The following is a 21930-nucleotide window of genomic DNA, read 5'->3' on the forward strand; positions in this document are numbered from 1 at the left end:
GGGATTTGTCACCAGTGAATTCCCTAACAGAAACACTCAGCTGCATTCTTCTAAACCTTCCTTCAGAGGGTGTCTGGAAATGCAGACAGCAGAGCGTGCCTGGAGGAGCAGAGGGGCAGCTCCTGTTCCCTCTGCTCCAGGGGCTCCCTGTGGCTCCTGGGCACACCCAGGGGAGCTCTCCTTTGGGCAGGTCCCCTGGAGGTGTGAAATGGGCACTTCCCTCCTGGGCAGGCCCTGCACAGGGGTGGCAGTCGGGTGTTTCAATCTTGTTTTCAATTATAAGCATTTCATTGTCGAATGTTGCTGCTTTATTATGTGATAATTAAATATGAATGATCGTGCAGCCATCCTGCCTAAGAGGCTGGAGCAGAATTAAACCAATCCCTCTCATCCTGCTGAATGGCTTTGGAGGTGAAAGGAGTGATCTATTTGCTGTCTCTTATTTTTGCTGTCCTATTGTTTCAGTGCCACTGGCTTCAAAATAGCAAACCAGGCAAGGAATTATAGACATAAATCAGAGCAGGAGGCAGTGTGAGGTCAGGACTGCTGTGCTTCTCACCTGCCTGTTCTCAGCTGCCTTTTGCTGCGAGACAAAGCAGTGCATTCCTGTTAATTTTGCAATCTTGCTAGTGACTGAATGCTTTTTCAGACAAAGTTTGAATCCCTGAGTGCTGTCAAGCAGGAGTTGAGCAGTGTCACTATGCTTAGAACAAGTGCAGAGTGACCAGGCTGGGTCTGGAATGCTGTGGTTGGTGTCCAGTGTTCCATATTCAGCATCTGTCACGCCTGCTTGGTTCCTGATTCACCAGGCTCAGTGTGCAGCACTTCCAGAGAGGGGAATCTCCTTGGGGTGACCACGGTGACTCTGTTGAAAAGCTCAGTGAGTTAAGTAACATGCAGCCAGAGATATTTAGCCAAAGTAAATCAGCAAAGTAAATGTGTTTTCAGTGGAGCCTGGCTGATTTATGGCCCTGGCCACCAATCTGTACATCTTATTCTGGTCAGGTGTTTGTAAACGTGCAGTGGTGCTCAATGGCAGGGCCCAAGTGAGAAATGGATGCAGCCACATGTTACAGCCCTCAGGTGGTACTGGCTAAAAAATGAAATATTTCCTGAAGGAGAGCTGTAACCACACACTGCTCACCTCCCAGCCTCGCAGGAGCAGCAGTGTTTTGGGCATAAAGGAGTGGGATGGGATCTGTGGAGGACTTGGCAATAGTGGGACACAAACTGTGCCAGCACTTGGCATCCCTGATATGGGTGTCCCAGAGCCATGGTTGTGCACCCTGGCTTGCTCAATGCTATGTGTTACAAGGAGATGGAGTTAACTTTTTCCCTCTTTCCCAAGTGTCTTTTATGCTAAGTTAACTAAGAGGCAGTCCTCAGTGGGATTCTGCTGCTCAGGAACATCCTGTTTTGGAAAAAAAGAAAAAACTAGGAAAATTCAGTGCCTGCTTAACTGTATGCTATCTTCATTCCAGCAGTTTGTTAAAGTAGCACATGGAAGTGACCACTCCATGATTCTCATTTAGCTTATCCATGCCCTGAAAATCTGACTCAGCCCACCAGTGTTGCTTGATGCAGACAACTGAATAAGAACAAATGGAAAATAAGTAGTGAGTTTGGATGTCTCTATTGTTGGCTGCTGAACACCCACCTCTGAAATTGGGCTTTTTGAGAGTGTCTTGGGGTTGCATGCCAAATCCCAGCTTGTGATCTGCACTGTATTTAAACATTTCTTCACGTCCTACTGTAATTATTTATTGAGGTTTTTTTTTTAAGCAATGAGATATGTGATGAAGACCATAAGACATTGCTATGGGTAGTCCTGGGTGAATACAGACGTTCTTCTTTTTGGTGTTTTTGTGGTGAAATACGAAACAAAAGCCAGTATTTGACCAAAGCCATTTTGTGTTGGCAGACCATTGTTCGGGGGAACAAGCCTCGAAAGGACACTTCGATCAACGGGCTGCTGGAGGAGTTTGACAACATCTCGGTGACCCGCTCCAACTCCCTGCGGAAGGAGAGCCCTCCCAGCCACCACCAGGGCAGTGCCAACCACGTGTCCCGGCCCCAGGAGGAGAATGGCTACATCGTGTGCTCGCAGTACTCGAGCGAGTCGGACAGCACGGCCGAGAGCGGCGCGGACCGGCTCCGGGACAGGGCCCTGTGCGGGGACGAGTGGGACCGCTACTGCCAGGGCAGCCTGGCCGCCAGGCACAACGGGCACCTGCTCAAGGTCACTGCCCGCGACTTCTACTACTCAGAAGTGACCCCCCTGCAGTCAGAGCTGTCCAGGTTCCTCCCGGATTACCAGGCGCACCTGGAGAGCAAGCCCAAGGCGCTGGAGTACGGGGGCCTGAGGCTGGAGTACCAGCGGGTGCCCAGCGGCTCCTCCCTGGACTACCGGGATTCCTTCCCCTACGCCCCGTCCCGGGCCTCGCTGCAGAGCGAGGGCCCCAGGGACAGGCTGGACTACGGGGACCCTGACTGGGGACACGGCCTCGCCAGGGAGGACATTGACAAGAGGCCCAAGTCCTCCTACGTGGACCCCGCGAGCCCCCAGCCGGCCATGAGGCAGAGATCCAGGTCGGGCTCGGGCCTGCAGGAGCCGGCCATGCCCTACGCAGCCAGCGCCTTCAAAGCTCACCAGCAGGGACATTCCTACAGCTCCTACACCTACCCCCGCCTGTCCGAGACCGCAGCAGGAGTGCCCAAGGTAACCCAGCTGCCAGGGGCTGCTCCAGGGCGGGGATCAGCCTGTGCACAGGGGCAGGGCCAGGAGCGAGGGCAAGGAGCCGTGCGTGGGCACACCGTGCCAAACGGGGCTGGGAACGGCCCCAGAGTTGTGGGGCTGCTCCTTGGCACCTTGGAAACCCACCCACTGTACCTGGGTGTTTGGAAATGGATGTCAGGGACCACTGGGTTTGAGATACTTATTGAAAGGCAGGTTTGGAGTGCCCATCTTCTGGGGATTTTATTTGAAATTCCCAGTAAGTTCTTTGGCAGTTTTTTGTAGCTTCAGGAGTTCCTACACCTGAGCAGATCTATAGCAGGAGGTGAGACACTGGTCTGGTTTGTGTATCAGATACTTCTGTGTTTGAATTGTTACTGTGCAAGGCTGAAATCTCAGTATTTATGCTGTATTTATGCCATCTTTATGTTACAAGGTTTATGAGCTCCTCACTGCTCATGAGAGTAGGGGCTTAGTCCCTTCTGCATTGTTTTTAAGCATTGAAATGAAGTCAAAGCAGCTGACCTCACCCAAGACATTTTAGATGTAGTTTAAAAAAAGGGTTGATATGCAAGAAAGCATTTCAGCCATGTTATGTAGAGGCTGCTCCTCTCCACAGATCTGTCCCTGCTCTGCCACATGAAGTGTGTGACCTGCACAAGCTCTCCAGCCCTGCTTGCAGCAGTGTGCTGTGACCACTTGCTCAGTTCAGAGTGCTTTTCTCACACCTCTAGTAGCATAACCATGATGACCTTCTTAAGCATCTAATGCTGTGCAAGAGATGCCTTTTCAGTGTAGTTTGCTCTGAACATCACTGAGTTCCCCTAGCAACGGGCACTGTGGTGATCATTTTTCCAAGTCTGGGGTTGCTGTGACTTTTCACATGCTGAGGTGGGTGACTGTCAGTGGTGAGACGTGTTCTTCTCTCTGATGATAGCTGGGCAGTGCATTTGCTTACTGGCTGTGTCCTGCTGCAGTGCCAGGTCTGCAGATCCCTGACATCCCTGGGTTGGAGCTGTGCCAGTCTTGTGCCTCCTTAGGTCTGGCTGCTTTGCCATTACCGTGGTGCAGTGCCCATGGGAAAGGGTGAGCAATGCAGTTTTTGTCCCTCTTTGCACTGGAGCACAGAGCCAGGCTTTGGAGCTTCAGGACAAACTCTGGGGGGAGCAGAAAAGTCACCAGGTCTCTTTAGGTGCCTTTCCAAAGCTCAGGGTGTGGTGGGAGGAGTGTGTGTGGTAGTTACACCAGTGAGGCATTCAGTGTGGATTCTGGAAGCTGGGAGGAAAATCTGGGCTGGGTTAGCTGCCATTTCCTTTACTGAGAGCAGTCATTTTGTCAGAGTTTAGAAAAGAGGAGGGCAAATCCAGAAATGTAGAGACCCTGTAGCACCTGCTTCTGCCAGTTTTACACCAATCAGTAGGGCAGAAGACACAGGTGCTTACTATAGGATTCCAGCACTTTGAAAAATACCCCATTAAAATGCAGTAACAACTTTCCTTGAAAAAAATATATGCCTCTGTGCAAGATTCATTGTGAGCTGCTCCTCTCCTCAGAGCATCAAAACCACTCCTACAGCCTTGGTGTATTGAAACTTGATGATTCACTGTTAAATGCAGCAGTTCAATTCCCAAACCTGTCCACAGCTCCTGCAGGTGAATAGGAGTTTCTTGTCTTGGATGATTGCTGAAGAATCTTCTTTTCAAGGAGGCATTAGTAAAATAATGGTTCATCAAATGAGCTTACTAAATGAGAGTCAGATCTCAAATCAGATATTTTACAAATGAGATTGGGTTTAAAGTATAATTAAAAGAGGTGAAAAAGTAAGTGAAAAAGTCTGCAGGCACAAATGTGTGGCATCAAAGTGCCTGTAACAAGGATGTTCATTTTGGCTTGTGAATGTGAAAAGCAGATTTACTTCAGTATTATTTGCAGGTAAGAGATGTCAGACCAGTCAAATGTGTGCGCTGTTTCATCATCAGGGATTTCAGAGTTGTTACATCAGAGGCCTTGCCCTGCCCTGGGCTTGGCCACTGCTGTGCAGTGGAACCATGGAGGTGTAGGAAGCCAGAGGCTCGGATTTGCCTCCCTTTGAGCCACTCCTGTGTCAGCCTCTGCTCTCCTGTCCTGCAGACTGGCTCCAGGACACCTGCATGGAGCTGCAGAGTCTGCTGTGTCACCCTCCCCACACAGAGCTGGTGTCCCACCTCAGTATTGTCTCACAATATCGAGTTCATTCTTGGCTTCTCTTTGGCCACTCTGTTCTGCATGGGGTTTTTTACCCTCCTCTTCATCACAGGCAGCCCTCCTAACTTCTGCACCAAGCCCTATTACTTCAAAGCTCCTTCCCCTGTCTTTGAACAGGAGGAGCTCTCTGGGACCCTGTCCTGTCCCTCTTTCAAGGGCCCATGATGTCTGCTCCCCCTTTGCTGCTGTAATGCAGCAGAGGTGTCTCACCTGGTCCCTGTGTCCCTCTGTACCACGGGCACATTTCCAGCCTGGCAAAGGCAGGGCCAAGCCTTTGCTGTCAGAAACCCCCTCCTTTTCCCCTCTGTTCCCATTCCCAGCCAGCAGCTGTGTGTGAGCGCTGCCTGCCACCTCTGTGTGTGGAAAAGGCAGTCCTGGGGCTTTGCCCAGCAAAGCACCAGAGCCAGACCTTTGCCTCTGTGGTCTCAGTGTGGGTCACAGATCATCCCTTCTGCACCTTCCCCTGGCAGACTGTGCAGGTGTGGGGGATGCCACTGTGCCATGATGAATGTTGTGCCAGAGCTTTGGCTGCTCCTTTGACCTGATCTGGAAGGAGTGCAGGACTGCTTTCTTCTTTCCTTTGTAGCATTTAAAGAACTTCCATTCAGTAGGGGCTGCATTCAGCAGCAGAAATGGAATGATTGGTGGAGTAAAGTGCATTTATTTTGCTGTGATGTGGAGCACTGTGTCAGGACACAGCCTTGGAGGAGAGCTTCAGTGACTTACCCATGGTAGCTCCTGACTACTTGTAGCATTTCTTGGGATTCAGGAAGTGGCTTTACATTGTGCAGCAATGCTAGCCTCAGAAAGGCTCTGAAAACTCTTAGCAAGCACACTGAACCCCTGAATGTTCATTCTAAAATTCTACTGCAGAATATTCTTTGGCCAGTGTGTTAAGCCTGGGGCATACTCAGAAATACCAGACATGGGCAAAGCCTCAAATAATTCATTAGCGTGGATTTATCTAGCTTGAATTTCTAGACCAGGTTTTCCCTATCTCAGTGGTTATAAAGAAAATGGTGTATTTACAGCCAAAGCAATAAATTATTTGTCCCTACATACACTGATATATAGGACAGGGTTAGATTGATTTCCCCTCCCTCCACCAAACCATCTGAGCACTTCTCCACGTTAATTAATTTGGCAGATGTAATGTCCTTCATGAAACTCATGTGTCTGACTCCCTTCTGTTTGATGGCCATCCCTGCCTGCTGGAGTAAGGGAAATGATGCTGTAATGGGGTGGGTTTCTGCCTCAGCACCCCCAGCACGCTGGGAGGTGACTGCACAGCCCTGCTGCTGCTGCTGCTGCTGCTGGGTGCTCCTGATGGAGGGTGGGTGGGTGGCTGTCAGCCCTGCAGGAGGCAGACTCCAGCCCTCCCCAGGAAAGCCTCTGGGCAGCCCCTCTGCAGGGCATTCCCTCCTCCTGCTAGGGCTGTGCTGGGAAGCCTCTGGGCAGCCCCTCTGCAGGGCATTCCCTCCTCCTGCTAGGGCTGTGCTGGGAAGCCTCTGGGCAGCCCCTCTGCAGGGCATTCCCCCTTGCCCCCAAGGCCCTGGTGGAGTGAAGGCAGGCCCAGCAGCCCTGGTGGCTCACAGGGGGCTGGGAAAGGCCAGCAGAGAATTGCTCTGGAGGCGCCTCCAGCCCCAGGCTCCTCCTCGCGGTGCAGAGCCCGCACTGATAAATTGATGCTGCGGCAGATTTTTTTTTTTTTTTTCTTTTTCTTTTTTCCTTTTTTTTTTGCAGTCTTAGCATAAAATGGTCAAATGATGTTCCACCGCAGAATTCAATTTCACAGTTCAGTTGGGTCCTTGATTACACTGCCAAATTCAGATTAATGTGCATTTAACTAACATGGATCAGGGACTCCTGGCCGGCAGCCAGCAGTAATAGTAGCAGCCGTGAGCTGTGTAGAGTTTGCTGCTCTGTCCATCCCTGTGCACTGCCACTGAAATTGATTGATTAAATGAACTCATTGCCATAATTATTTGTAATTGTGCTACATGATGAGCCTGTGTCAAACCGCCCCCCTGCCCCGAGATGCTCCACACATTGTCAGGAGTCACACATTGTAAATTTGAAGATGTTCTTTTCCAGAGGAAAAAAATATAGTTTTTGGATAGGTTTTTTTTTTGTTCTACATCTTTTGGGGGGGTTTTAGTTTGGATGGAAGCAAGCAAACCATTATGTTTGTAAATGTGGAGTATTCATTAGCCTTCAATATAAGAAGCTTAGAGAAGCTTGGAAAATACAAAAAATAGAAAGGAACCTACAAATGAGCCAGGCTTCCCATTGGGATAATTTCCTTTGCGATTTTCTCTGATTTCAGATGAAAATTAGCAGTTTTGTGACACTGCAGTTAAGTAGTGTGTCGCTGTGGAAAATGATTTAAGAAATGGTGAATTGAATTAGGCTCCTCATCAAACTCACGTAAGCAGTCACTCAGACAACAGCTGGCAGCATGGCAAGACAGGAGATGACAGGGATTTTAGGGTACCACCATCTCCACAAGAATGGGTTGGGTTATCCCTGAATTGCTGCAGAAAAATGTAAGACAAGGCTAAGAGCCGAGAATCAAAATGCAGGTACTGGTAAGACACAGACTGAAATTTGCTAGAGGGCGAGTTTTATGGATGTGACAGGGATGGAGTCTTGCAGGAAATGGCCCAGAGAGCCTGCAGGGCACTGCAGATGCAGAGCAGATACACTTTTTAAAGCATAGATCCCTTCCAGTGCAGGCCATTCTGTGATTCAGCAAAGACTCTGGAATGCCCAAACAGGTACCCGGACAGAAGAACAGAGCAGGGGTGCAGAGGAGATGTCCTGTGTGTGCTGAGGGCACTGCAGCCCTCCATGGTGTGGAAATCCCTGCCCAGCCTGGGCAGCAGGGCCGTGCTGAGCAGAGGGGGTGCAGTGTGGCAGCACGCTGTGCCAGCTCTGCTGGGCCCTCCAGGGGGCTGGAGACGGATGGAGGGGCAGGGCAGGGAGGAAGGAAGGAAGGAGCTGTTCCCAGCCTCAGTGTCTGTGTGTGCCTTGCAGGTGGATTATGACCGAGCGCAGCTGGTGGTGAGCCCGCCGCTCTGCGGCTCGGACACCTACCCCCGGGGCCCAGCCAAGCTACCTCAGAGCCAGAGCAAGGGCAGCTACTCGGGCAGCAGCTACCAGTACCCCCTGCTGTACCACAAGGCTCCCCACCTGCAGCAGCCCGGCTCCCCGTACGCGTCCCCGGGCTCGTACCCCGGCTCCCCCAGCCTGGCGCCGGGCGCGTACCCCCCGCCCAGCTGGGGCTCGTGCTCGGAGCAGGCGCCCTCCAGGGTGTCCCACGAGCAGTTCCGCGCCGCCCTGCAGCTGGTGGTGAGCCCCGGGGACCCCCGCGAGTACCTGGACAGCTTCCTCAAGATCGGCGAGGGCTCCACGGGCATCGTGTGCATCGCCACCGAGCGCCACTCGGGCAAGCAGGTGGCTGTCAAGAAGATGGACCTCAGGAAGCAGCAGAGGAGGGAGCTGCTCTTCAATGAGGTACGGGGCCTTGGGGGTGCCTTGGGCTTTTTGGGTTCGGCAGGAGACACGAGGAGCCACATTCATACCTTTCCAAACGAGGTGAGGAGTCCCACACACGTCTGTGCTTGTGTAAATATTGTGTAGCCATTCCAGTTTCAAGTCAGCCACTTCTCCTCCAGGCTTGAAACCTCTGGTGCTGTCCCAGGAAACAGCTGAGAGATGTATCAGCTGGTCCGTGCAGTGTGTCAGCTGCTCAGACATGGCCCTGCTGCCTTTTCTGTCTCCTGGCACAGTTGATTATTCCAGGAGGGAGGATCCAAACTAACCAGGCTATTCCAGAGTGTGTGCTGTATTTCTGGCATACACGTGCTGTTTGTTTCCTCCCTCCTTCCTCTCCTAACCATCAATGCTCCCTGGGCTTTCTGGATGGTACTAAGAGCTGTGAGTCCTTTTCCATGGAACTATCTGTGTTAATTCCCACAACTCCTCTCCTGAGTGCTTGCAGCCAGCTCAGAGCCCACAGCTGCTTATGGGAGACTGTTTTCCCTCTGTATGTTATTTTAAATTTCAGAGCACTGGTTTTCATTTGCCATTTTTTCACCCAGTTTATTTGGGGCTTGAGAGTACCTTCTGCAACTTGAAGAGTTTCTCCTTTTTTTAACTTCTTACTCCCTTAAAGCATCTGGTGGGCTGTGTTCACTGCTCCCTTTTTGAGATCACTTGTAAATATCTGATCAATACCAAAAACACTCCCAAGGAAGTCTCCTGTGAGAATGAACCTTTTAATTCTATATTTTGTTTCCTATACACTGTGTGTCTTCCCTCAGCACATGACAGACTGCATTCTTTAAAACATCCCATTTTTTAATTACAATATTAAACAGCAAACTTCCCCTTGTTCTTCTTTACACAGTGCAGGACTGTGCTGTTATTTGGGCTTGGCTTTGCCTCTGCTGGAGGCTGTGCTGGCTCTAACTGAGCATCCCTTGAGCAGTGACAGCTTGAAGCAGGTCCTGCATGCTGTGCAGCACCAAGCTGCTTCCCTGCCACGCTCCAGTCACTCGTGCCATCTGAAAATCTCTTGCAGCAGGGATGGAGCCCCTCTGTCTGTCTGTGGTGGAGCCTTGCCTGGCTGTTCTCTCTCTCTCGTGCTTGCCACTCTGGCACCCTCAGTCCCCTGAGGTCACGGGCACTGTCCTGGCTGGGCTGCCCTCACTGTGGTGCCAGTTCTGGGCAGTCCCTTTGGGGTGCATTTTTGTGGGGGCAGGGGAAGGTCTGGCATTGCCCTGGCAGGGCAGTGCCCTGCTACCTGGCATCCCTGGCACTCTGAGGACAGAGCTTCCTCCACACCTGCCCCTGGAGCCCTGCCCAGCCCCACAGTGGCCAAATGGCTGCAGGTCCCGCCAGGGGAAGGGCCCAGCAAGGCCAAGGGGTATTCAACTTTTCCTTGGACTTTCTGAGCTGTGCTGGAACCCAGGGCTTGGTGGCTCTGTGTGTCCCTTTCTATGTGTTTTCTATTCTTCTCTCTTTTCGGAATTTTTGAGTAACTTAAAATTTAACTTAAAATCTAATTAAAAGCTTACAGTTTGCCAAGATTAATGGGCCAAGTTAATGGGCTTTGAGAAGTGTTTTACATGGATTCAGTGTTGCACAAAACCTTTTACCAAAGTTCTCTGATTTTTCTTAAGTTGCCAGTGAAGTTTTTTGTTGTTTGATCTCTTGAGAATTTCTTGTTGGTATTTCTCCCATGTCTCAAACTCAGAATACACAAAAAGCAGTAGTAAGCCTTTTAAAAGTCTCTCTGAGTGAGTTTTCTGGGGCCTTACTCCAGCATTCTGTTGAAAATCTATGCAAAGTACCATTCACTACGTGATAAAAATGACTTTGATGTATTGAGGGATTGATCAGGTCAAAAAAAGAATCTCTTGTACTGAAAGCAATTGGCAATAAAAAAACAATTAAACAGGTCTGTTCCTGCAGGCTGAAATAAAACAATTATCTACTGTTTATACTCTATCAACTAGAGATTCTTTTTTCCCCCTGATGCATTTACAGGGACTGATGGTTTTATGTACATATTCTGATGTTGTTCATGCGCGGGCGTAAGGATGAGGGAGGATGCGATTCATTGCAGATCCTTCCCTCAGCACTGGTGACAAAGGTCTCAACAAGTGTCACTGGAGCCTGTGGCACTGGCAGCTGTCCCTTTGTGCCCCTGCAGGTGGTGATCATGAGGGATTACCACCACGAGAACGTGGTGGACATGTACAACAGTTACCTGGTGGGGGACGAGCTCTGGGTGGTGATGGAGTTCCTGGAGGGCGGCGCCCTGACCGACATCGTCACTCACACCAGGTGGGCTGGGCTGGGCTGGGCTGGGCACACAGACGGCAAACTGCACACAACACACACAGAAACACTTACAGAACAGAGACCAGGCATTTTATGTGTCCTGGAACTGAACCCATTCCTAGCATGCTCGCTGTGCCACCATCAGTGACCAGAGGGGCAGGTGAACTCCTGGGAGCAGCAACATTTGCTGAACCAAAGGGAAAGAAACACCTGGGAGGGCCTGGTGGGGATGGGGATCTGCTACACTTTGGGAGGTGGTTTAGCACCAACACAGCTCTTATCCATTACTTCCTAAAACGGAAAAAAACCAAAAAAAAAGTTCTTTTCCCTGTTTGGTGATCGGTATTGTTGGGGTTGCTGTCATAACCACGTCTGCTCTAAGGGTGATTTCTCCTCACAAAGGTTATCTGCAAACCAAGCCCAAAATATAAGGGGAAAAGTATTTTTATGTCAGAATATTTTGTGCTTATGGTGGAGCACATTCCCATATTTCAGTTAATATCCCACCTTTAAAGTAGGAAATTAGCCAGCACAAGAGCTGCAGTGTATGGAACTGCTCTGCCTCTTCTGAGGGGAGACATTAGATTTTACAGCCCTCTTTCCACCTGCTCTTTGCTCATCTGCTTCTGATAAGCTGGATAAAATGAGACAGGGAAGAGGGATTCTTTATTTAATTTCTTCTTGAATGAAAGAAAATTAGAATTTCCACACCAAACTAGTGGGAGAATATTTAGGGGAGCAAGAACAAAAGCAGGGAATTGTAAATGAGAAAATTTGTGTTCTCTCCAAGTTAAATGGTGCTCTTAGATCCTACCAAGAGTTAGAACACAGGTGTTTTACTTTTGAGTGTTACCTTAGCTTATGTGCTGAAATAAATCACAGTATTGCAAGTATTTGCCAAACGATTAAAAGCTCTATCTTGGATGTTTCTGACAGAAGTTTGACAGCAAACAGATGTTCCCAGGACACCACATCTTAAGAGCTGTCATCTATTTTTAACTCAAAACAGTCTTTTCTTAATCTGTTGGGTGTTTTGATTTTTTTTACATTGCATGACCTTCCCTCAAAGATCCTGCTAAAATCTGCAAATGGCACACAAATTAAAGCAGAAATCTCCACAGGTGTTCTTTTGCTGTGTAAAAGAGATGCTGGGGACATCAGGGATGGGACAGTGGCACCAGGGTGCCCAGCCCATCCCAGGCATTGCACTGTAGCTCAGAGAATGACCCCAGAATGGGGTTTTTCAGCTGTGCACAGAAATGAGGACTCTTGTTTGTTTTTCTGCTGAAATACCCAGAATATTTTTATAGGAAGGCATGAAAGTGCTCTCAAAGAGCTACAACCCAGGGCCTGATGTTTTGCCTACACAATTAAGGGTGCTTTTCCTCATATTTATTCCACACCTGTTCCCATCCCAGTAGCGAAGCCTGCTTGGCAAGCAGCGAGCTTACTGTAAATAAGGCATTTCTGTGATTTCCCAGAGGGAGATTTCTGTGCTTTCCCCGAGACCCCAGCACATGGCACACCCGGCTGTTGACAGTAATGCAGAGCTCGCTGCAGGGCTGGTCCCCACGGCTCAGCTCGCAGAACCAGGAGCAGAGATGGCCCAGAGGTGCTGCAGGCAGATCTCCCGGCCAGGGCTGTGCTGGAGGCGGTGCCTGTCCCCTGCCCAGGCTGAGCTCTGTGTGTGTGTGTGTGCTATCCTTGCAGGATGAACGAGGAGCAGATCGCCACGGTGTGCGTGTCCGTGCTGCGCGCCCTGTCCTACCTGCACCACCAGGGCGTCATCCACCGCGACATCAAGAGCGACTCCATCCTGCTCACCAGCGACGGCAGGGTGAGCCTGCGCTGCGCCAGGCCTGGCAGCGGCACTGCCACGGCGGGTGCCGGTGACACACAGGGAGAGCCCGGGGAGGGGGGGATGACTCGGGGGAGAAGCTGAAGCCAAGAAACACGGGCCTGGCCTCACCGGTGATTGGCATCTGTGCTGCAGGCAGAGTCCTGCGGAGGAATGGAGCCTCAGAGGCAGTGGCAGTAAAGATGATGATCTGGTGATGGGAGACCTCTCTTTGGGTCTACAGATGCCTTTCAAAAACACTTTCTTTTTAGCACACTTAGTTATCATTTACTCAGCAGTTTCAGTACATGTCCTCTGCTTCCCCAAGCTGGCTGGGAGGCCAGCATCAATCTATGCAAATAGGAAATAATCTGCATCACTGCTGAAATCCTCCCCAGATGGTAAGAGTAGCTTTCACACTTTTAAGATGCTTGATAAAATCTATCCCACACTTCCATGTACGTTACTTGCTGTGCCTTTGTTTTGTTAATGAGCAGGGGGAGAAGGGGACAGAATGCTGACAAGGCTTGCTCACTAAACAAAACATGGTTTGCACACAAAAAAATTAGGGTTGCTCCACTGGCCTTACACACCTGTCTAAGGCAAGACCTGAGGGTTGGACTGAGCCCAAGAGCTTTGGTTTGGCAGCAGATCCAGACCTTCCCCTTCCCCAGGTGAAGCTCTTGGCTCCCCAGGCCTGGTCTGACTCAGTAGCCAAAGGCTGGCCTGTCCAATTTGATGCCCACTTGCCAAGGGAGAGGGATTTCCTTCCTGCTGCAGCCACAGGCTGCTCCTCTTAATCCTGTCAAGGAAAGCCAATCCCACGTGTGCAGGAGTTGTTCAGTTGTGATTTCAGTTCATGTTGCTGGAATAACATCTGATCTGTGCTCAGGATCTGCATACAGTGCCTCATTATACTCATTACTCCAGTCCTTATTATCTGCATTGCAGATTTCTTCATGGCTGTGTTGTGCAATTATCTTTTTTTAGAAAATCCTCATCTTTTATGTACTCCAATGAGCAATAGATATGCAAAACCTCTTGTGCTCCTACAAAAGAAGATTGGGCTCTGCTTCCAAAATATGCATTATTTCTTCCATTCTTCATCCTGTAAACTGAAAAATACATTTAGCGTGGAGCACTTGGCTATTATTTGCTTTGTTTTAGAAATACCAACAATCATTTCATAATTCTGTTAAAAATAATATCCGTATCTTTTTAAAAAAGTAATGTCTGTGCTGAATCCAAAAGTGAGTGCTGACAATAAGTCTACACAATGCAGGGATTTATGCAGCTTCCCACTCCAGCTGTCCTGGGGCTGTTTGGGCTCCCTCTGTATCCCCAGACATGGAGTACTTGATGGGATACACAGCCTGGGGACCTGGGCCATGGGTCACCATTGGACTGGGCAGTGATGGAGGTCAGGAAAATATCCAGGAACATCCCTTGGAGAGCTTCCAGGCCTCCAAGTAAGTACTTGGAGGGGTAAAAGAAAAGACTTTAGCCTTAAGGATCAAGCTGTTTCTGGAAGGGGGTGATGCCACCAACCCTCAGACCAGCTTGTTGTGGAACTTTCACCTTGGCATTGTACAGCGACAGAGAGGGGGAGGTGATAATTTTCCATAATTTTTGTTGTTAAAAAAAAACAGTCATAAAAGTGTGAGCCAGGCACATGATGCAGCAGGAGCTGCTCTCGGGAGTGCTCGTGTATCCCATAATTTCTATTTCAGGTCACTGCCACAGCTGCTCAAGGACAGCACTGATTCCCAAGCTGCCAGCAAAGGGAACAGGTTCACTCTTTGGCAAGGAGTCCTGTACCCTTCCCTGCCTCCTCCAGCTCCGCTCTCCTGCTGCCCAGAGATGGCAGCTCCTTCAGTGACACCCACAGTGGGAGTCCTGGGCCTGGCAGACCCTTGGAAGGGGTTTATTTTCTGTGGGTGATAAAAAGGAGTGGGGTGGGTGTCACTTGGGATATGTGTATTACTGGGTATCACATGTATATAACTACAAGCATGGGAGTTCTGTTTGGAATATTTTGTTTTCCTTTATTTTTAAATGTTATAAGCCATCTATCACCTCCCCATCCTTTGCTGGTGGAGAGGCAATGGGCTGTGACAGATGACATCAGGAATGAGCACCAGTGCCACCCTCCTCCATCTCCCCTTCATTTTAATGAGCTGTGTGTTCCTCAGGCTGGGCTCCCATCCCAGCCCCTCCTCCAGAGCTGGGCTGCTGTCCTGTTACTCAGGAGGGGCTTTTTCTTCTTCTTTTCACAGATAAAATTGTCTGACTTTGGGTTCTGTGCCCAAGTGTCAAAGGAGGTCCCCAGGAGGAAGTCCCTGGTTGGGACACCCTATTGGATGGCACCAGAGGTGATATCCCGCCTGCCCTACGGCACTGAGGTGAGCACAGGACACTCCAGAGGGGTTATCCCAGCTCCCTGTGGCACTGAGCTGGGCACAGGACACTCCAGAGGGGATATCCCAAGTCCCTGCAGCAGCCAGGTGAGCACAGCAGGCACTGCAGGAGGCATATCCCAGCCCCGTGGAGCTGTGTCAGAGCTGTGCAGGTCAGGAACATGTGCACAGCTGTGCTAAATAGCAGTGATTCCGTTTGCCCCAGAGTGCAGCATCGAGCCTGGTTTGGAAGTGTTTCCCCAGGATGGAGTTATTAAATAACAACTCCATTCAGCACTCCCAGCAGTGCAGTGCTTTTACATATTTGAGCTTGGGGTGCTGCAGTGAAGGGAAGTGCCCCCATTTGCACACTGTGAAGGGCCCCGTGCTGCTGTTGAACACCGAGCCTGCAGGCTGGAGCTGCACTCACAGGTGTGCCCTGCTGCCTGTGCCAAAGCAGCAGCCACCTCACACACCCCCTGCCCAGCCCAGTGCCACCAGTGTGTGCCAGGGCCACTCTGCCCTCATCCTGCCCTTGCCCCCCCCCGGAGGAGAGGAGAGCCAGGGCAGCACCCGGGGCCAGCTGGGTGGGCTGCACCTCCACCCTCTGTGGTAGGACTGCTCTCCATCCATGGGCTCCTTCCTTGCAGTCATTGCTGGCATCAGCTGGGACACGCGGGTGGGAAAAGCCCCTCTGTGGGAGCTGTTTCAGGCACTGCCTGATGTTCTGGGAGAGGCAAGGCACACGTTTCACTGGAAGCCTTCAGAGGAGCCCGGCAAGGAGGGAGCTCTGCAGTGCCACAGCCCGTGCACAGGCAGCTGTGAGTGACAGAGGGGACCCGGTGACAGTGACACACCCTCCCCTGCAGGGACACAGCTGCTGCAGAGCTCGGCCCTGGCAGCCAGCAGAGGCAGGACTCGGGATGGCCACACACAGCTTCACTGCACGTACCTGCACAGAACACATCTACAAATACAGATGTGCTCAGGGAAGGGAGATGAGATGAGCAGGAGCTGCTCCATCCTCACACTGCTCTGGCACGGCACAGTATGAGCACCCTGCAGGCACTGCTCTCCACCCAGGATCTGTGCTGCTGGAGAAGACATTCCAGAGATAATAGCATCAACTATTATTAGCCCATTAAAAGCTTAGGGGGATTATAAAGTGGCTGAACTTAGGCTTGCATGAAGTTTCCCCACCAGAAGGGAAAGGGAAAAAAAAAGGATTTAAGCTAAAGGATCATGTTGGCAAAAGAGCAAAAGCAGAATGAACTGGCCCTGGCTGTATTTGGGTTGGCAAACGACAGGAATTACAGTCATCAGAGGACTGGGATTCTGAAGCAGCTCTGCAGCAGGCCAGGACTAAGAAAAGAAAAAAAAAGTGGTTTTTTTGAGCTGGAGCTGAATCACTTTCCAAAGGTGTTACATAATGTGCTACCTGTGCTGGCTGTAAACAAGCCTGGCTGTAGTGAGTGCTTGCATTTGCCTCGGGCTCTGGAATGGAGTTCCCATAGTCTTTCAGCTCCAGGGGAACAGAGTAAGTGATTCCACAGCAGCTGAAGTGTTCCCTGCTCTCCAGCAGCTGCAGGGCCGGCCTAGGGGGGCGCTCAGTGCAGGTCAGAGCAGCTGGAATGCAGGGCAGCAGGACACAGCCTCTCCAAGGGTGCAGCTTCCAGTGGGCAGCACCTGAGGCAGCTGCAGAGCCTGGATTGTGAGCCCCTGCTGGCCTGGTCTGCCAGGCCCTCACTGGCAGAAGGAAAGCCATGGCTGGCTGGTAAAAAAGAGCGATGGGTGGAGCTGGTGCTGGCCGGGCAGGCAGCAGCAGGAGCCAGTGCAGTGCAGCAGTGCCCCTGAGCCCTGTGCTGTTGCAGGTGGACATCTGGTCCCTGGGCATCATGGTGATGGAGATGATCGACGGGGAGCCGCCGTACTTCAACGAGCCGCCGCTGCAGGCCATGCGCCGCATCCGGGACAACCTCCCGCCCCGCGTCAAGGACACGCACAAGGTCAGCCTGCCCTGCCACCAGGGCCTGCCACTGCCAGCACACCCTGCCCACCCAGACCCTCACTCTCACCTCCAAGGGGCCACTGGAGCAGTGGGTGCCACACAGGGCTCCTGGGGGGGGGAAGAGAGGCCGAAGCCATCGGTCACGGCCTTGTTTGTGCCTGACCCTGGCACTGCTTTTGCACCCAGAGATGGCAAAAGGAGCTGGGCACAGCCCCAGTCGCCCTGTGCTTCCCAGCCTGCCCGAGGACCAGAGCAGCTGAGCTCACTGCCCTGCTGCAGGTGGGCTGGTGCATCCGTGTGAGGCACCAAAGCCTTGGGGCCCCTCTCAGTTAGGGGGTGTTTCCATCAGACCCAAGCCCTCAGCCTACCTTAATGCTGTTGTGTACCCCAGGGACACCCAAACACTGCAAACACCAGCAAAGACCCACAGCCCTTCTGCTCAGCACGGCTGCTGCAGTGGGGAAGGTCAGGGTCCCTTTTCTCCCCAGTAAAACAGCGTGCCCAGAGCAGCACAGCCGGAGGGGGTGTGTGCCACCCCTAATGCCCGTGCGGTGTTTCAGGTCTCCTCGGTGCTGCGGGGCTTCCTGGACTCGATGCTGGTGCGGGAGCCCTCGCAGCGAGCCACGGCGCAGGAGCTGCTCAGACACCCCTTCCTGAAGCTGGCAGGGCCCCCCTCCTGCATCGTGCCCCTCATGAGGCAGCACAGGCACCGCTGAAGGGCTGCTGGCAAGGGGCAGTGCAGAGCCTGGCTCGTGGCGTGCGGGACCCGCAGGCAGGGAGGAGGAGGAGCAGCAGCAGAGCCTCGAGGAGGAAGGCAGCCCTGAGGAGACGCTGCCGTGTGTACAGAGATCCCCGGGGCAGGCAGCGCTCCCTGCTCCCACTGTGCCAGGGACAGGAGCAGGCCGGACACCAGGGCTGCCAGGCAGGGCACACCCACTGCCAGCCTGGGCGAGGCAGCACGGAGCCAAACAGCTGAGCTGCACCGCGGGCTGAGGCACCTCTGGCTCAGAAGAACACTTTTCTGACAAACAAAGCACTTTTTATCTCGGCCAGAGCAGCGCAATGTATTTTGCAAGAAGTTTGTAATTTTCTGTACAGTACGTTTTGATAACTTGCAGTACTTTGTCATGTACCTGTTGTGTTAGTTAAGTAATAAGTGTAACTTGGAGAATTTGAGAAGATGAAGTTTCCTACTTTTTTAAACCCTTTTGAAAACAGGAGAAAAAAAAAAAAAAAGAAACCACAGTCACCTTTAGGAAGTTGTAAGGTTTTGCAGGGTTCCCATGGGGGGCTCATCCTGCCCTCAGGGCAGCTGAAGAGCCAGGGATGGCCGACGGTGGTGGGAGAGCCTGGCCTGGGGCACTGGGTGACAGAGGCAGCCCAGCCCTGGTCAGGGTCTCCCTGCCCCCTGGCTGGGAGCCAAGAGCCCTGCCCAGCCTTGGCCCAGGGGCCTCCCAGGCTGGGCTGACCCTGCTCTTGCCATGCCACCACAACGCCTGCTCCAGCACCACAGCGGCCCCCATGACTGCTGAGAGCAGCAGCTGCTCCTGCCAGCCCAGAGGGAGCCCCAGAGCTCGGGCAGAGCCCTGGAGGGGATGGCTTGGGATGAGCTGCCAGCGTTCGCCAGAGAGGAGGGGTCGTGCTGCTGTCTAGACCTTTCTGAATGTTGATGCAACAGTTGACTACTGCGGTACAATTTTGTGTTATTTGTTGGATGACTTTGCATGTTAACTGTAGGCCTAAATAGATTTGCCTTTAAAATTTTTAGAAGTGCTTCATAATTATTTCGATGAGAAACTAATTTTATTTATTAACGATTAGTTGTTTTTTAATTCTGTATAATACAAAAGCCATGTTTTTCAAGTTTGTTTTTTTTTTTCTTACTGACCTCATTTTATGGTATCTTTAAGAACCACAAAGCCAACTTGGTGAAAACACAGTTTTTTTCTTATTATGAAATTTCATAGTTAATAAATTAATTGTTATTTATTGTAGTAAATTATAACCAAACATCTATACACCTGGCAGGAGCTGTTGCTTAAAGATCTTCCTCTGGGAGAAAAGAGTTGCCAATAGTAAAGAAGCTCCTTTAGTTCTGCCCTTAAAGAATATTTGGAGGGAGAGAAGCAATTAAAAAAAAAGCAAAAACGAGATAAGGATGACCTGGAACATGGAAGAGCTGTTCTCACATCAGTGTCTTACCCCCACTGCTCTCTCTCCCTAGCCCTGTTTGCACATTTGAAGGAGACACTGAAGAAAATGTTTGGCTCCCAGAGCCCACCCAGCAGGGAGCACCCCCAGCCTCCCAGGGCTCTCTTTTGTAGTCTTGACAACTCAGGAAACCAGGCTGCACCAGTCCAGGCAACGGCACAACTTAATACTAGCTACAAAATTACCTTTTTTAACCATCTTTGAATAAAAAAGGGGGTTGGTGGGAAGTTTTTCTTCAATATTCAGCACATTTTAGGCTGTACAAGTGAAGAATTTTCTGCAACTTTCTTATCATTAGATACTTTAAGCAGTGTTCATCGAGTTTACTGAGAGTTTTGTCAATTTCAAAGGGGTTTTTTTGTGAGCACCAGCTACTGGTGAAACAAATGCACATGCAAGTTCAATAAATTAATTAATAAACACTTTAAGTTTCAGTGTGGTTTTTTGTTCCCATGCCTTTTTTCTACTTTATAGATTTGACTCAGTCTCACAGTACTGGACCAAGCAGATAACAAAGAAAAAATGTGTTCTTATAATATCTATTATATTCTTTTATATACATATATATATTGTTCTTATAATATGTATATTATAATATATATAACAAAGAAAAAAGTGTTCTTATAATATATATATTATAAGACAAGATACCCAAGACAAAACACCCAAGATACACATGTGTATCATACACATAGATATATATAATAGTGATTTATAGGGCTGTCCTAAGTGATTTCTAAGTGTCAGTGCATTCCCACCTCCCTTTCTCTATCCCCTAAATACTCTCTAATGACACATTCCCAGTTTCTAGCTCCCAGCTGTTGGTCTCTCACACCTACAGACAGCAGTTGTTCCCAGTTTCCCCAGCAGCACCAGTCAGCTGGTGAATCTACAATGTTATTTGCTACCTTCAAGTCTTACAGGTCAGGATTTCTATTACTTTTGGTTTCTGACATCAGTAAATACCTCCAAATACATTGAAAAAATGTAATGCCATCACCTAGAAACAAACAAATAAGGATGTGAAGAGCATCCATTCACTCAGAAGCTGAGGCTGATATTCCAGTGAATGATTCCCACCTGTCACTAGGGAATGGTGGTTATTTCTGAGCTCACACTTCTAGAACTACTCCCAAACACTCCCCACCGTGGTAGCAGAGGCCAGGACATTTGCTGGCTATGTCAGCCCCCTCCTCAGCAATACATCAATAATTTATAATTAAAGTTCTAATCACAAGTACTCTGTAAGTCATTAGCAGCTGCTTTAGTAAGTGCCTAATTATTACAGGTCCTTGCAGAGCTCAGTAGGGTGATAAGGTGTATTTATCCACCTTCTACTGCTGTGTTCATAAACATCTAGAAAGCAAAGCTTTCAATTTGCAGCTCACCCATAAAAAGCCATCAATAAATGAAAGCTAAATACAAAATTAAATCACAACAAAGTGCTGCCATCCTGAAGATACTGCTGCAGTTTGACAGGCAGGAGGGAAGTTGGACATAATCTCTCTCATAAATAATTTTTCATAAATAGGCTTGAAAGGCTTAAAGCAATGGAGAATTCAGATCAATTTTAGTAAATGTGAACAAAAGGATGGGGAGAATGAAAAGATTTTAAAAGGTTTTCATCCAAAAGCTTAAATAACATTTTTTTCAACCAAGATGCATCAGTCTGGGACACAAGCTGTCCCTGACATTAAATTATTGTTTCTTTTTCCTTTCTTCCCTAAAAAGCAAAAACATTTCAGTTCAACCAAAAAAATATTTTCTGTCAGTTCAGAAAATCAAGAAATTAATTATTGCATTCCTGTGTTCCTAATAGCTCACAGACATACCCCCTGAAGGTGATGCCAGGTGCTTCCTAAGGGAAACCCTCATGTGCCAGGAAAAGCATCAGAAGCCCTTCAGGCAGGCACAGGAGCAGCTTCAGCTTTTGGGGGTTGTCCCCATCCAGTGGCCCTTGCCACCACCTCAGGGCTCTGGGGTCAGGCAGGGCCAGTCCCTGTGAGTGCATTAAGGACAGGTCACAGAGGCCACCACAAGCAGCCTTTTTTCCCCCTGAAATCCACAGAGCCCTGCTGTTGGGGAGCAGCTCCCTGTTGCAGCAGGCAGGTGGTGCTCACAGGAGAGGGCACAGCAGGGACTGCCAGCAGCTGGGCAGGGCACACTCCCCCAGAGCAGCCTGGGCACGGCGTCCCCAGCCACTGCCTCTGCTGCAGCCACACTCAGCAGCCCAGCCGAGCCCCAGCTCCTGCTGCCCCCAGCAGCCACGGGAGCCCCTGAACTCCCCCTTCCCAGGGAGGAAGGCAGGCAGGCAGCCAGGTGGGAATGTCCTCTGAGTGACTTCGAGGGCTCCATCCCTCCACAGCCCCTTGCCAGAAGGGCCTCTCCAGGAGACAAAGAGCACTGGAGGGGCTCCTCTGGCATCTGCAGCTCAGCTGTTGGCTTCCTTTGTGTGTTTGATTATTCTTTGGGAGGTCACAGTGGCAGATGTGCCAGGCTGATGGGAGCTGGCTGGGAGAGCCTGCCTGGCCCCAGGGCAGACAAGGGTGAGGCAGGACAAAGCTCCTCTCTATTAAGGATGAACCTTTAATCCTTTTATTCACCCTCCTGCTACCTCTGGCTTTTTCTAACTGCCTCTAAAAGAACCTTT

The 21930-nt window shown here is 50.4% G+C and overlaps 1 protein-coding gene across 3 annotated transcripts in view; it reads left to right on the forward strand.

Annotated features, from left to right (window-relative positions):
* Positions 1-19702, forward strand: part of PAK5 (p21 (RAC1) activated kinase 5) — a 211099-nt gene extending 191397 nt beyond the window's left edge. For all 3 annotated transcript variants that reach the window (XM_071438319.1, XM_071438345.1, XM_071438239.1), the window contains 7 exons: positions 1922-2719; positions 8015-8494; positions 10698-10831; positions 12539-12665; positions 14942-15067; positions 16933-17067; positions 17630-19702. In XM_071438319.1, coding sequence (XP_071294420.1) covers positions 1922-2719; positions 8015-8494; positions 10698-10831; positions 12539-12665; positions 14942-15067; positions 16933-17067; positions 17630-17785 — 1956 coding nt within the window. In that variant the 3' untranslated portion in view covers positions 17786-19702. The remainder of the gene's footprint in view (positions 1-1921; positions 2720-8014; positions 8495-10697; positions 10832-12538; positions 12666-14941; positions 15068-16932; positions 17068-17629) is intronic.
* Positions 19703-21930: the final 2228 nt, after the last annotated feature.

Source organism: Agelaius tricolor, unplaced genomic scaffold (genome assembly GCF_023055355.1).
Source record: "Agelaius tricolor isolate 1412-34295 unplaced genomic scaffold, bAgeTri1.0.p SCAF_1, whole genome shotgun sequence".
NCBI lineage: Eukaryota > Metazoa > Chordata > Aves > Passeriformes > Icteridae > Agelaius > Agelaius tricolor.